The 13712-nt window shown below is 43.5% G+C and overlaps 1 protein-coding gene across 1 annotated transcript in view; it reads left to right on the forward strand.

Moving 5' to 3' along the window:
- Positions 1–6882: 6882 nt before the first annotated feature.
- The window catches only part of LOC116384195 (plexin-A1-like), an 85008-nt gene continuing 78178 nt past the window's right edge, over positions 6883–13712 (forward strand). Inside the window, exons 1-4 of the mRNA XM_031848663.1 lie at positions 6883–6969; positions 9456–9556; positions 12277–12400; positions 13134–13287. Coding sequence (XP_031704523.1) covers positions 6883–6969; positions 9456–9556; positions 12277–12400; positions 13134–13287 — 466 coding nt within the window. The remainder of the gene's footprint in view (positions 6970–9455; positions 9557–12276; positions 12401–13133; positions 13288–13712) is intronic.

Here is a 13712-nt window from a genome sequence, read left to right on the forward strand (position 1 = left end):
CTCGACGTTAACTCTTTGAAGCATCTCTCCTCTATGCAAAAACTGCCACTGTGGGAAATCATCGCACGGTGTCTTGGCTCAGTCAAGACTTTCCATCATCAAATCATTTCCCTTTTCTGTTTCGTAGCCAAAAAGGTAGAAAACTCTCGCTGAATTTGTTGCTACAGCTGCCATTCTTGCTGTCTTTGTACTTGTACTGAGCGTCACAGTGTCATACACACGGACATGCACATCCTTGTGTCTTTGATGGCAGCCATGCATATGATAGCGGTGTGGAGTGCGGTGCCGGCTAATTGCTGAAAGCATGAATATTCATCGCCTCCGGTGTGGGAAGGGGGACTGTGTTTGGAGCGAGCGTCCTGGAAACAGACGGGAAGGACTTGGAGGGCTTGATAAAGTGGAGGGAAATGATGTATTATGAGTATGCACGAGACAACCTTTGTTCAAGTGTCAAGCATGTGTGTGTTTGTGTGTGTGTGAGCACATAAAATCAGCATTTTGTACTAGTGATGGCTCATGTGCTCGTACATTGATTCAACCACATCTGCATGTCTTTGAATCTGCATTTGCATGCACATACGCTCAGCATTCAAACATATGTTTGTGTGTTTGAGTGTGTGTGTTTGTTGTGTGTGTGGGCTAACATCATTGTCTGACTTTCCATTCAGAATCTGAAAGAGATTTCTCCCTCCACATTTCAACAAGACTCTCATCCCTCCAAGGAATCTGTATTCATGCACACACAAAGTTCTTGTGCCGTTCACAAGATGTTGGTTTGAGTCCCTACAATAGCAAACAATGGTCCGCATTGTGTTGTTGGCTCTCTCAACAAGGCCTCATCAAGTAATATCTAACCCATCGGGTTTCGTCAAACATCAATCCTCTGTGTGTGTGTGTGTGTGTGTGCGTGTGTGTTTGTGCGTGTGCGTGCTTGTGCGTCGATCTGTTTACATTCACATATTACTGGTTTGCTGCCAATCTCGTTAGCAAACACATTAGCAGAGACTGACATCAACACACACAAAAAGGCAGCTGGTTGTATCAATCAAGACTGACATTTTAGTGAACTGGATACAGCTAATCAGTCAGTTTTAAGTAGCTCAAAGATTCATTTTCCATAATTTATCAAACTCTGGCTGACTGAGGAACTACCGAAGTTAACAAGTGCGTAATGCAGCATTCAAACATCAGCGATTGTTGGCTGACACCTTGTTTTATCACTCAGATTGAACTGCACGTGCAGGAAATGTGATTTGCATTAAATGCTTCAACAGATTGAGAAGAGGAGGAGTTTTTTCCCCCCAGGTTTTCTTTTTTTGATTGATTATTTATTTTTCTTCAGTTTCGTTCAGCTGCTGAGCCCAGTAAGCCTCCGACCTGTTCATTTCGATTTATGAGCACGACTCCAGCATCATCTCTTCCACTCACCGGCTTGACAGAGTAAAGCTTGAATGAGTACTTGCATGTCCTACACACACCGACCACTGACGCATCAGGACTGTCCATGTACACACACACACACACACACACACACACACACACACACACACAGTTTAACCAAGGAGGTGGTCATTATTATGTAAATGTTAATAGACCTGGTGCAGCGAGGCGGAGACGGTAGCACAGTGACTAAAAGGGAGAAGTGGTGCTGCGGGTGGCGGTGTAGCTCAACTGCACTCAATTACAAGAGTTCAAGCCATTATAGCACCTTCCTCACAACATTACTGAGCACATGCACCCACACACTCGTACACTAAATACACAATGCTGTTAATCATGCATGTATGTAGATGTCCACATTTATAGACTTCTTGTGCTTTTTGTAACAGCAGATGTACTGTCAGTTTGGTACTACATTGGCTGTGTTTGTAAAAAGTCAAATTTCTAAAAGTAGTGCGAAAAATGAACTGGTTAATTGAAAATAATCTATAATTGATTGTTAATTGCAGCCCTATGCCCTTCCTTTCTGTGACATGATGAAAGAAGGGAACCAACAAACAAAAAAAACAGTGAAAAGTGATGCTAATTCCTTCTAACAGTGGCAGATATGTGAGGAGACTAACCAAGACCCCATCATTAGCCATGGAGGAATGGTTTCCATGTCTCTTAATAGCTCAAACTTCACTTCTCTCTCGCTCTCTTTTTCTCTTGTTTCCTTTTCTCGCACTTCCTCTTTTCCTGTCCTATCGTTGTCTCTTGTGCTTTTTCCCTTAAAAAGAAGGGGAAAAAAAAGCGTGTACTTGATTGAATGTGTGCGTGCCTCATCAGAAAAGTGTGCTCAGACACTTGTCTTTGGCGTGATGCTATCAGTCCTAATGGAAGTCTAGCTGTCACTAGATAGCTCTGTCTTTCTCTCATCTCCCTCCGTTTTACTCTGCCGTCTTTTCCCAAAGGATGGCGTGATAGAGCAGACTGATAGGGTTAGAAAAGAGGGCGAGATGGATAGGGAGGTTAATGGTTTTTCACTCCCACCATCTCCCCCTCCTCCCCTTTCTTCTCAATCATTATCAATCGGCTGTGCAATTGGTCCTCTTGTTGCTTGACAGTGATTGGGGCGGAAAGAGGTGGCTCTGAATGACTGTCATTGGATGAGGCCAATCAAAAGCTGGCATGGCCCGCGGAGCTGCTCCAAGTGGCACATCGCTGTATTCAGTCTTGTGCCTTAACAACCAGCCACACTTGATAGAACGATGAAGTGTCGCACATTTCTTTTCAAAGCCATGCACAGCAGGCCTCTTCAGGCCGAGTTAAAAAGCATCAAATGGGGAAAAACTCAGGCGGTAAAATAAGATATCGCAAAAGGAAAGAACATGACACTGATAAATACAATTGGAAAGACGGTTAGACATCATAACTAATTATTTTATTTATTTATACATTTTTTCAATTTATCTTTTTGTCTATAAAATGTGAAAACAAAACCCCACGGTGACGTCCTCAAAGTGCTTGTTTTGCTCAACCAACAGTCTAAAACCTACAGAGATTCAGTTTGGCAGCACATGCACACATTTGAGAAGTTTGACCAGGCAAATGTTGACCATTTTTGGTTTAATGATCTTACAATAATTGATCAGCTTAGTCACCATGAGGGTTCTATTCAGCATGTGAAAACAGACGTGTAAAGTCTTCTTTCTCTTATTTTCTAGACTTCTCAAATATGAGAAAATAACCCAGATGACGTCGTAGGGGTTGTGTTCACTCTGGCTTGGAGACTTACATTTTGTTCTGGAAAGCTTTACAAACTAGAAGCTTGAAAGACTGAAAGCTGTTGTTTAGTTGCGTTCAGGGAAATATGGGATCCAGCATGTTTTAAGCTCGATCCAAAATAGAGACTAAAAGTCAGGACATCTGTTCCGCTGCTGCATCTATATGGACCATTCTGCAATAATATATTGCTGGACCACTACTTTAATTTTCTTCCTTATTGAGTAGTTGACTAAATGTTTCAACACTAATAATAACCATAATGTCAATTGTCTTTCTCTCACTTGAAACACGGTTGTATGTACAACTTTCCTTCACACAACATTAGCTGATGTCATGGAAAACCATGACAAACATTAATGAGATCGAACAGTTTTCGCGTCCCTGGATTTGTTTTTAATGTAGCTTTGTTAAAATGCATATTTGTTGTGTTTCAACCAATTATCTAATTTTCAATTAACTCATTGTAATATTTCAAAAGCTTCTGTAAAGCTTGCTGGCAGTAATCTTGAGTCAATCACACAGATTTAGTTTATTCTGCTCAGTTTTCTCCACAATCATAATCCATCCATGCACCTACCAGGCATGACTTTCACACATGTGACTCCTGTGAGAGCAAATAAAGTATAGCGGCGTTTCTCTTTCCTCTCTCTCGCTCTCTCCCCCCCCCCTTTCTCGCTCTCTGCTTCTCTCTGTCTGTGTATATGGTGGTGGGTCGCCTGGCAGTGCTAATGGAAATGCCAGCTGTGTGGCTCCTCACTCCTCACCAAGTCCATTTACTAAAGTGACAGAGTCATTTACCAGGCCGCCGGCCTCTCCCATCCTCACTTAATTAGAAGACCCCTAGGCCTGTCTACCTTAGCTGGTCACATTTACCTCTTTCTCTCTCTCTACAGTCTTTGTTCCAATTCTTTGTTTTCTGCGCTTTTTCAATCTCTGTCTGCTCTTTTGTCTCTGTCTTAGTTTTCCACTTTTGCTGTCTCATTCTACTTTCTCTCTCTCTCTCTATCAGGCTCTCTCTCTTTCTTGAGGGACACAGTATTATGGACAAATGGCTACACAAAGAGGGAGAAAGTGTATTGACTTATAGTTTAAGATTAGCTTTCTTTGGAGGAGTTAATGGGGATGTCCATGTGATGACTGATGAGGTCTCACATCTTTATTTTTCAATACCCTTTTTTTTTACTCACTAGGTTTTCTCTTGATTTTGTTTGTGTAGCCAGTCCTAACTGTTGCAGTTTTTTCCATATTTCCCTTTCTTTTTCTCTCTAGTTCTGTTGGAAAAAGATCAAATTCTTTGGTCTTTTCTTAAGGTCATTTTTTCAGATGGTATTGCTTCAGCAATTCAGCACATAATACACAAATATCATAATAATTAAACATTATAAAGGACACTTTACTCACTTTAACTTATGTGAAGGTGCTTCTATGTTAGTTTTTAAGGTGCTTACAAACACACCTACACTGTGACAGAGAGCAGTCCTACAGCTGCTGTGTGTGTGTGTGTGTGTGTGTGTGTGTGTGTGTGTGTGTGTTGTCTCAGAGTAGTCTCCTAGGAAAGGGGAATTTGAGTCGTCATCTTCATTGGCCTTGAACTCACGATATGAGCACACACAAAGGACAAATAAATAAGCTGTTTGATCTGCCTCTTGTTTTCACTGGGATGGAGTACAGAAGAAGAGATCAAAACAGTATTTCAGAAGAGGGAAAAACAATGCGGATGAATAATTGAGCCCAGTGCAGGAGAAAGAGGATAGAAAAGATAAATTGAAGAGGCGAAAGAGAAGGGAGAGCTCATTGGGAGGGAGAAACAGCAGGCAAAACGCAATATGAGAGAGATAAAGATAGCGAAGGAGGCAGGAAGGACAGTGGGAGCAAAGCATACTGCAGGGAGTGAGTTTTGAGAGAGAAAACAAGAGATTGCAGCTATCACAGTGGGCACTATTTTCTTTCACTGACACATAAAGACCCAATTCACTAAAACAGGTCTCCCGCAAACAATTTGGGTTGACCACAATGGCCAGATCTGTCAATAACATCTCTACAGTGTAACAGCAATTTAGTATTAGGACACCAGTCAGCAAATTGAATCTAACAACAGATGATTTTTTTTGATGGAAGACAATGATGTGATTGCTGTTTCTCAGTTTTTATTTGCTCCGACCACGCAACCTTTACCCTTCCTCCCTCTCTCCGCCCGTACTTCAGCACCTCTCCTTCCTTTTTTCGGTGCCAGACTCTCAGAGTCGTGTTTGCTTTGCTGCTTATCTCCAATCAGTCAACACATCGAGCTCCTAGCCAGTCATTGATCTCCTAAGCCCCTTACAATCCAGTCAATGCACACATGCTAACCCAGCCTTTGATACAACACCCCCCCTGAGCAGGTATTGTAGCCCTGGAAGAACGAACACTTACATGGAGACCCTGTTGAGAGACATGTTTCTGCACTACGCCTCAGGGATAGCCAGACCACTACTGGGTAGAACTCCCATTTCTATTCTTTGTTGTTCTGAGGCATTTAGTGGCTATGTTGGTAGGTATTGATTTATTATTATTTGTGTGCACATGGTTGTTCACTGCCAGCAAAGATTAGACCACGGGAAGATGGAAGATGATTGACGGTTGTTGAGATAATGCAGGTGTGGTTAATGCCAGTCTACAGAGAGGAGGCGATGGAGGGAAGATGACAGGTGATAACCTCTCCTCATCTTCTTCCTCCTCCTCATCCTCCTCCCCTTGCTGTCTGCTCCTTGTGTCAGTTAAATGTCATTTTTAGTTTAAATCGGAGTCTTTGAATCTCTTTTCTGCTCAACCACAGCTAGTTAAGATTACAGAGTAAGGTTTGGATGAAAGGAGACTAGCAATAAAAGAGCCACAAGTTTATGAGATTTTTCCGAATTTTTCTCTGGAAACTGATTTTTTTGTCCACAAAAATACATTTTTAAAATGCATCTCAGAAAAGCTGACTTTGTATGTGTGCTCTTTCCTTAAATTGACACTGCACAGTTAAACCAAATTTCACTCCTATTTGTCCCTCAGCTGTGGGGTTAGAACCATATGAGGTTAAGTGTTGAGCACAAGAGGTTCAGTGATAGTTGTTCAAGGAGGCACGCTGTGTTACTGATGCAGAGTCTCATGCAGATATCTAAAAATAACTGAAAACAAACTGAGATTTCTTCCTCTTGGCTCCCAGATAGTGTAACACATACGAGTGGCTCTCTTCTGGTAGACATCTCTGCGACGCCCCCCCCCCCCCCTTCTCCTCTACTATAGACTCCCCCTGTGTTTGAATGTTAAAAAAAAGGAAGTCGCAACAAGGCTGATCCTTTTTATATCTGTAGATTTAACAGCCAATGAAAAGCCGCGCTGAAAGCTTTACAGGTCCGTCGGGTTTTGTGGGGGGGGGGGTGACCGTCGCAAAGCCTGTTAGCAGGATGTTTAAAGGCAGGTGATGGCGCTCTGTAAAAACAGATTGGAGAGGAAAGGTGGAAAGTTTATTGCTGAAAGGAGATGTCATGGCATTGCGATATGGTCAGGGTGGAGGGCTGACAACACGGGGGGAGAGAGAGAGAGCGGGGAAGCAGAATTGAGTTACAGCGGTGGATGCTATTGTAGATAAGGAGATGGCAAGAGAGGAGGAGATGGCGGCCTTGGTTTATAAGGTCATTTAAAGGAGTAATGTGGCACACTGTTCGAGAATTGGCTTTCATTAAAAGAGCCATCGAGAGGCAGACGGAGCGGGAGTGTGCGGATGTGTGTCTGTGGGTAAGCAGTATTCCCAACACACACGCCGGCACATATTTTTGGGATCTGCATGCGGTTATACAAGAACATTCCCGGCTCCAGTAAAGTATTTTATATCCCCACTGGGAAAAACAACCATCATAGCCCCCCACCACATCAACAGCTGTACACCACTCCCTCTGAATAGAGCCCATAGTGTAGTCACTAGTACTAGTATGGGAACAACTGTGAACAATGGACCATATCTATCATTACATAGGGCAGTGATAAGGTTATGCTAGCTCACCAAAGACCCATAGTGTTAGTATGATTTATGTGAACCATTGTCCTTAATCACAGTCATAATGATTTATGGAGAACATGAGGGGGAATTGGCCATTCTTGCGCATTCTCTCCATTTACTCTTTTTTTTAATTTTTTGTTAAATCATGAATTATTTGAGAAGAAGTCCTGTGATGATTTCTTTCTCCCAAGGTGTCCGATCACATGTCCTCAACTAAAGCTGATTTTGCCTCTTCCACTTTTCCATTATCTGCTCATTCATTCACAGTCATTTTTCCCCTCTGTCATCCTTTTATTGTCAAAGACCCTTGTTCCATCCCTCTTTTCAGCCCTTCTTTCAGACTTGCACTTGTTCTGACAATGACGCATAGCAGCCGTCTGCCACCATATCCCATCTACTCAGCACAATGTCCATGCCAATTCGGCCCGTGTGTGTCTTCCATTACACCTCTCTTTCCCTCTATTCATCCATACAGCAGCTCTTCCAGTAGATGACCACCTCCCCCCTCCTCCCCCCTCTGGTCTCCACCATCGCTTGTTTACATCATTTCATCTGTCTTTCTCTCTCTGGGCAGCTAGCCAGCTAAGAAAGCTACTGTACTGGGGTTTGCAGAATGAATGAATGAGATGCTCAGAGAAGGATGGAGATTGTGGGGCTGAGAAAGAAGCAGAAGGAACATAAAGAGTAATGGAAATAACCAAATGTATAGTGGGGAATGAAGGAAACGGAAAAGAAAGAAAAGGCGGATTAGTGGCTCACAGTGTCAAGTGTTTTTGTCAGTCTACCCTCTGCTTGAGCGGTATTGTTCCGTCAAAAAGCCCCAAGGCCAGGCTGATACAACACTTTTCATAGCATAAATGAGTTCCATCATGTCATATCCATCTCATATCTGTGTTTTACGTAAAGCTCACGGAGGAATCCTGGCCCCAGTTTAATATTTCAGTGCTGCGTTCCTTTGTCTGCCTGATTTCCATCCTGCAGCTAACCAGCTTTATCTCTTACCTCAGGCCTCTGCTCTCTTTCTGACACTTTTTTTGTCCTCTTATCCCTCCATACACCCCTCCGTTTCTCCCCTTCCATACCTCATAAAAAAAGTCAGTCCCCTGCAGTGCAGTCACTACTTTAGTCCCCACGTACCACTTGGAAGGGGTTCTCATGGTTAAATCTGTGTGTGTGTCCACGCTATAACAGTGTTACCCAAGGGTAGGGTTGTTAAATGCTGTTACTTACTGATCAGACGGCTCACTATCTGCTGCATGATTTAAAACTAGCCTGCTGTCTGTGGCAATTTGATACACACACACACACACACACACACACACACACACACACACACACACACACACACACCATGAAACAGGGATCAAGCAACTCATCAACTTGGGGCCCTGTGGTGAAGAAAAGTTGAATGTGGCGCTGACACTTTCAACACGTGCACACACAAAAGCGCAAAAACACGTGCCTGCTTTGTTGCACACTAGCATTCCGCGCATATGCTAGCAATCTGTCTGTCACTCACTTAAACACACTCACATCTCTCGTGGATATTTTGAAATACACACACACACACACTTTCTGACCCATTGGGGCCTTGTTGTGAACCGTCTGTCATCACCTTTAGCAGGAGTGGAGGGCTAACTTAAACACTTGATCTAGTTTCTTAGGCAACATCTGTAGCCACACCAAGCTCGAACATCCAGTGTGGCAGTGAATGGCACGCACGCACACGCACGCACACACACACACACACACACACTGGGGGTCTGTCCCTCTGCTCCTCTGCCTCCCAATGGTTTTTGAGGTCACCCGTCAATCACAGTATCGTTGCGACAGCCACCTGTCAGGTGTCCCAGCATGCATTGCGAGGCTTCTCCTGTAAACGCTTCACTGGAGGCTGTCACACACCGCTGGACCAAAATCGCTCACCAGAACACACGCATGCACAAAGACACACACACACTTCTCACGGACGAGCTCTCTTTTAGTCTCAGGGAGGTACACACAAACACACACTCTGACAGTTTGCTGAAATTGAATCAGTCTGATAAGCTGTCAAATGCTCATCTCTATCCAGCCGAATATACTGCTCATTTTAATGGTTTGATGACGAGGATGCTAATTATTTTTTCATCACTTCTTACCCTCTCTCTCTGTCTCTCTGTCTCTCTCTCTCTGTCTCTCTGTTTGTCTTTGTCTGTCTCTCTGTTTCTCTCTTTGTCTCCAGGTGGTGAGAGTTCCAGTGGAAAGCTGCGAGCAGTACACCACTTGTGGGGAGTGTTTGGGCTCCAGAGACCCTCACTGTGGATGGTGTGTCCTCCACAATGTGTAAGTACCACACACACTCATGCACTCATTAGCACACTTCATCCCGATACCCTTCCATTGCATTGTATAGTTGATAATTGTGTGAAGAAGTGTTTTAGGTGTGTGTCAGCTGATCAAGTTGGAGTGAAAAACACCCACCTGAATGGTATACACATGAAGCTCAGTAGCCTTTTGTCACCCCAGATACTCCAGTTCTTGTTGTTTACAGGGAAGTTTGGTTCTTAGTTTTTCTTTAATATATTCCAAGTTGATGAATGTAGGGCGGAAAGGAGCAATACACGTAAAAAAATAAAAATCGGCACAATCTCTACTCAATGGGGGGCATTTTCTTTCTGAAAGTTTTTTTTAGAGAATGGAGACCGTGGATACATTTGTGGTCTGGCCTCAGGGCTTTTTGTGGGTGTCTACAACTGTAAAGATGTCTGTAGTTACTTTTAATTATGACTTCTAAAGACTTGCAGTTTAACTTGCTGAATATAAGAGAGACCATGATAGTCAGAACTACCATCTTCTGAAATTCAATTGTACAGATGGCTTCAAACTTGAACCCTAAATGAGCATTTCTCAGGCTCCTTCGCGTCCTGAGCTGCATTAAAATGTGATCGTTGATGTACTGTTAAATCAACTACCACACCTTTAAACAACTAACTCTTTCTCTTTACCTCAGAAGGTGTTGATCGACATGAAACACGATTGCTATACATGTAAATGTGCCACTGAAAGTTGAACAACAGAGTGAATAGAGAACCTGAACACTGCACAGGCAGCCAGTTGCTGCTTTGAATGTGTTGACCTCAGGAACTATTTTTAAAACCTTGTAATAACTTGAGTAAAGTGCCTCTAACACCTTTTAATTAGGCCTAATTATGATTCATAGAAGAAATCTAACTTCTACAACTTGAAAGCTCCTTGGCAGTAGTGCTACATGTATCCCGTTGAAGTCTGTCAACTGGTTAATAGCACATAATAGCACATAAATAAACACAGCTTGGCAGCCTGCATCACTTATCTTAGTGGAATTTACCTTCTTTTTGTGTGCGTGTGTGTGTGTTGTGAACATGGTACTTCCGTGGGAACTAGATGGCAACAGATTAAGGATTAGTCACTTCTAGTGTTAGTGTTTGGTTTGCGGGCTAGGTCTTTTTAAGATGACTGTATACGATTCGATTTGTAACAGAGAGACTGGAGATTTGCAGTTATGTTTAGAAATGAAATAGTCACTCACAGGTGTAGTGAGTGATGCATAATAACACTGTGTCCGTATGTAATCTCTCCATTTCCTCCCTTTGACTTGAGGGTGTGTGTGTGTATGCACAAAGGAGAGTGTGAGAACAGTACAGTATTTGGCATGATGCCATCTTTCTGTACATTAATGAAACTTATAAAAACACATCACCAACCTGTCTTTCCTCAAGGCACACACACACACACACATATACCACCTGTGTCTCCATTTTATCCTCCACACACACATCTTTTGAATTACGCACACAATTATGATGGACTTGATCCAGCGATATCCTTCTGTTTGGGCACAGTTTGACCTTGTGTCTTGAATGCGGCTCGCTCTTTGCTTACCTGATAGTGTTGCCAAATCTGGCAGAGGCCCTTGCAGGCAAATTGGTATTAATAGGCAAATTATTTATAAGCCTCGTTTCAGCCCTCTGGTGCTTTTAGCCAGATCTTATTAAGAGCCATGGTAGTTTCAATCAGCAGTGAAATTGAATGAGGAAAACACACAAACAAATACACGCACACACATGCAGGTGTTTCTAGACAAATGAGCACACTTCATTTCAACGAATTCACACAGTCACACACCAGAGGAGCAGTAGAAGGAAAAGAGGTCCATAATGAGAAAACGTGTACATACCTTTGTGCATCTCTACGTGTGCCTGTACAGTGTGCGTTTTGTGTGCGTGTGTGACTCCCGGGGGAGTGGTTGGCGACAGCTTTTTCTTGCTGAGCTCGAGTGAAGGCTAACTAAACGAGGGGATGGGGGGGCTGCTGCTCACAGGAGGCAGTTAGCATTTTTTTTTTCACTGCCTCTCTTATTGTTAAGGCCTCGCGGAGCGCCACATCAGCACTTTCCTCTCACCACCGGGACCCGTTGTTGTTAGCGCGAAGGTGAAGTGATAGCTAATGCATTATGAATAGCTAATAGTAAAACCGCCACAATACGGGGCTGTATGCTGATTTTTTAGCACGATCAGTTGGCTCGTAATAAGCAGTGGAAATTGCTGACCCCATTGATATGCGGCGGGTAGGAATTGTATCATTTTTACGGTTCAGGGAAACTTTAATGATTGCCTGTATATCTCCCTAGAAGTTAGGCGCTGTAAACCGAAAAGATGAGGGGGAGTGGATGTTCATATAGCTTAGCGGTTCTTGCACAAATGTCAGGGCCAATAAGGTAATGATGTAAAGGCCTACAGTAATGGCTGGGGTAGCTATTAGCCTATTTGTCTTCCGTTATTGCTCCCATCTCTGTATGACGGTGATGGCCGTGCATGTTTGTCATCTTAATATGATTGCCATATTAGCTTAACAGTGGCTCATATTCTCTCTCTCTCTCCCCCCTCCCCTCACCTCTCGTCTCTCTCATCTGTTCTTCCCCTCCTTTTTTCCTCTCACCTCTCCTCACCCATCTTTTTTATCTCATCATTTTCTTCCCCTCCCTTCCTCTCTTTCTCCTCCTTTTTTTTGCTGCTGCACCCTAGTTGTTCGCGTAAGGACCGGTGTGAACGAGCAGGAGAGCCCCAGAGGTTTGCCTCCGACCAGAGGCAGTGTGTGGAGCTCACCGTTCAGCCAAGAAATATCTCCGTCACCATGTCTGAAGTCCAGGTATGTCTTCTCTTGCCTATAGTCCCAATTGTAGTGGATACATGTTAAACAATAAAACGGTCTAAAAAGGTCTTGGACCAGTTCTGAGAAGCCTGCTGTTGTCCGAAACAAACACTATGGTGCCATGATTCGTTTCCACCTGCTACTTAAGATCTGACTGTACTTTCCTTTTGATAGAGCCTTAGCTTTATGCATCTATTGTCCACATATATATATTTGGCATACATACTCGCATCAGTGAAGTCAAGTGTGATGGTGAGAACTCGTGTAAAAGTCACAACGTTTATCACCAAGGATGCAGCTGAAACTCTACTTGTAGATTTAGCCAGAAGTGAGCTTTTCTTGGTCTTGTCATTTATATTATGGAAATCTGCAGGCGTGAGTGCGTGAGAGCTCTCATTCTGTCAGCAGCTCCTCAATGTAACCACATAGGTTTGACTGATTGCGCTTTGCCTCACTTTCACTCTGCACATTAACACGGACACATTAACCTTGCTGTAATAGCTGCTCCGACTGACGCACACATGCATACACACAAGATACGCACTCACCCTCCTTTATTCCTGCTGCTGTCACATGTACTCATACCCACGCTTCACTCCACCACCCCCCCCCAACACACCTCCCTTCCCCAACACCCATTAACCCTCATGTCATATCTTATAACAATCCATGTACACCATGTCCTTCCATTGATCTTGTACTGATTGTCCCTCTCTCTTTCTCTCGCTAGCTGGTCCTCCAGGCTCGTAACGTGCCTGATCTTTCAGCGGGGGTCAACTGCTCCTTCGAGGACTACGTGGAGACGGAGGGACGGATCCAGGGTGGACTCATCTTTTGCCTGTCTCCTTCAGTCCGGGAAATCATCCCGATCACAAGGAACAAAGGTCGGCACAGGAAAGGGGCGAAGGGTGATGAAGTCATCGCGGTAGTGAGGTCACTGGGTGGTAGTGGCGGGTGGGTAGGGTGTGGTTATGAGGAGTTTTGGTGGTATATTTGAGGAGATTAGTACTGAATTATTTTTATGTTGGTAATCCATATTCCATTTGACATGTTTTATGTTTATGTCGTCTCTACCTCTTTTCACTGTATACTGTATGTTCATCACCATGGGCCAATGTGTCTCCTCCTAAGCGGTCTTTTTGTACGTTAGACTCGGGGAAAGCGAGAACAGAATTTTAATGTTACCAGATGATTTGTTTAGTGCGTCTATATTCAGAATACCTTGTCACCACTAATAACGCTCAGCCATTCCCTTTCAAAGCCCTGAACACAAGACTACATTTATCTACTGAAAATAGAACTGTTTTTG

This window comes from Anarrhichthys ocellatus, unplaced genomic scaffold, assembly GCF_004355925.1.
Source record: "Anarrhichthys ocellatus isolate YVR2014 unplaced genomic scaffold, GSC_Weel_1.0 scaffold1, whole genome shotgun sequence".
Classification (NCBI taxonomy): Eukaryota; Metazoa; Chordata; class Actinopteri; order Perciformes; family Anarhichadidae; genus Anarrhichthys; species Anarrhichthys ocellatus.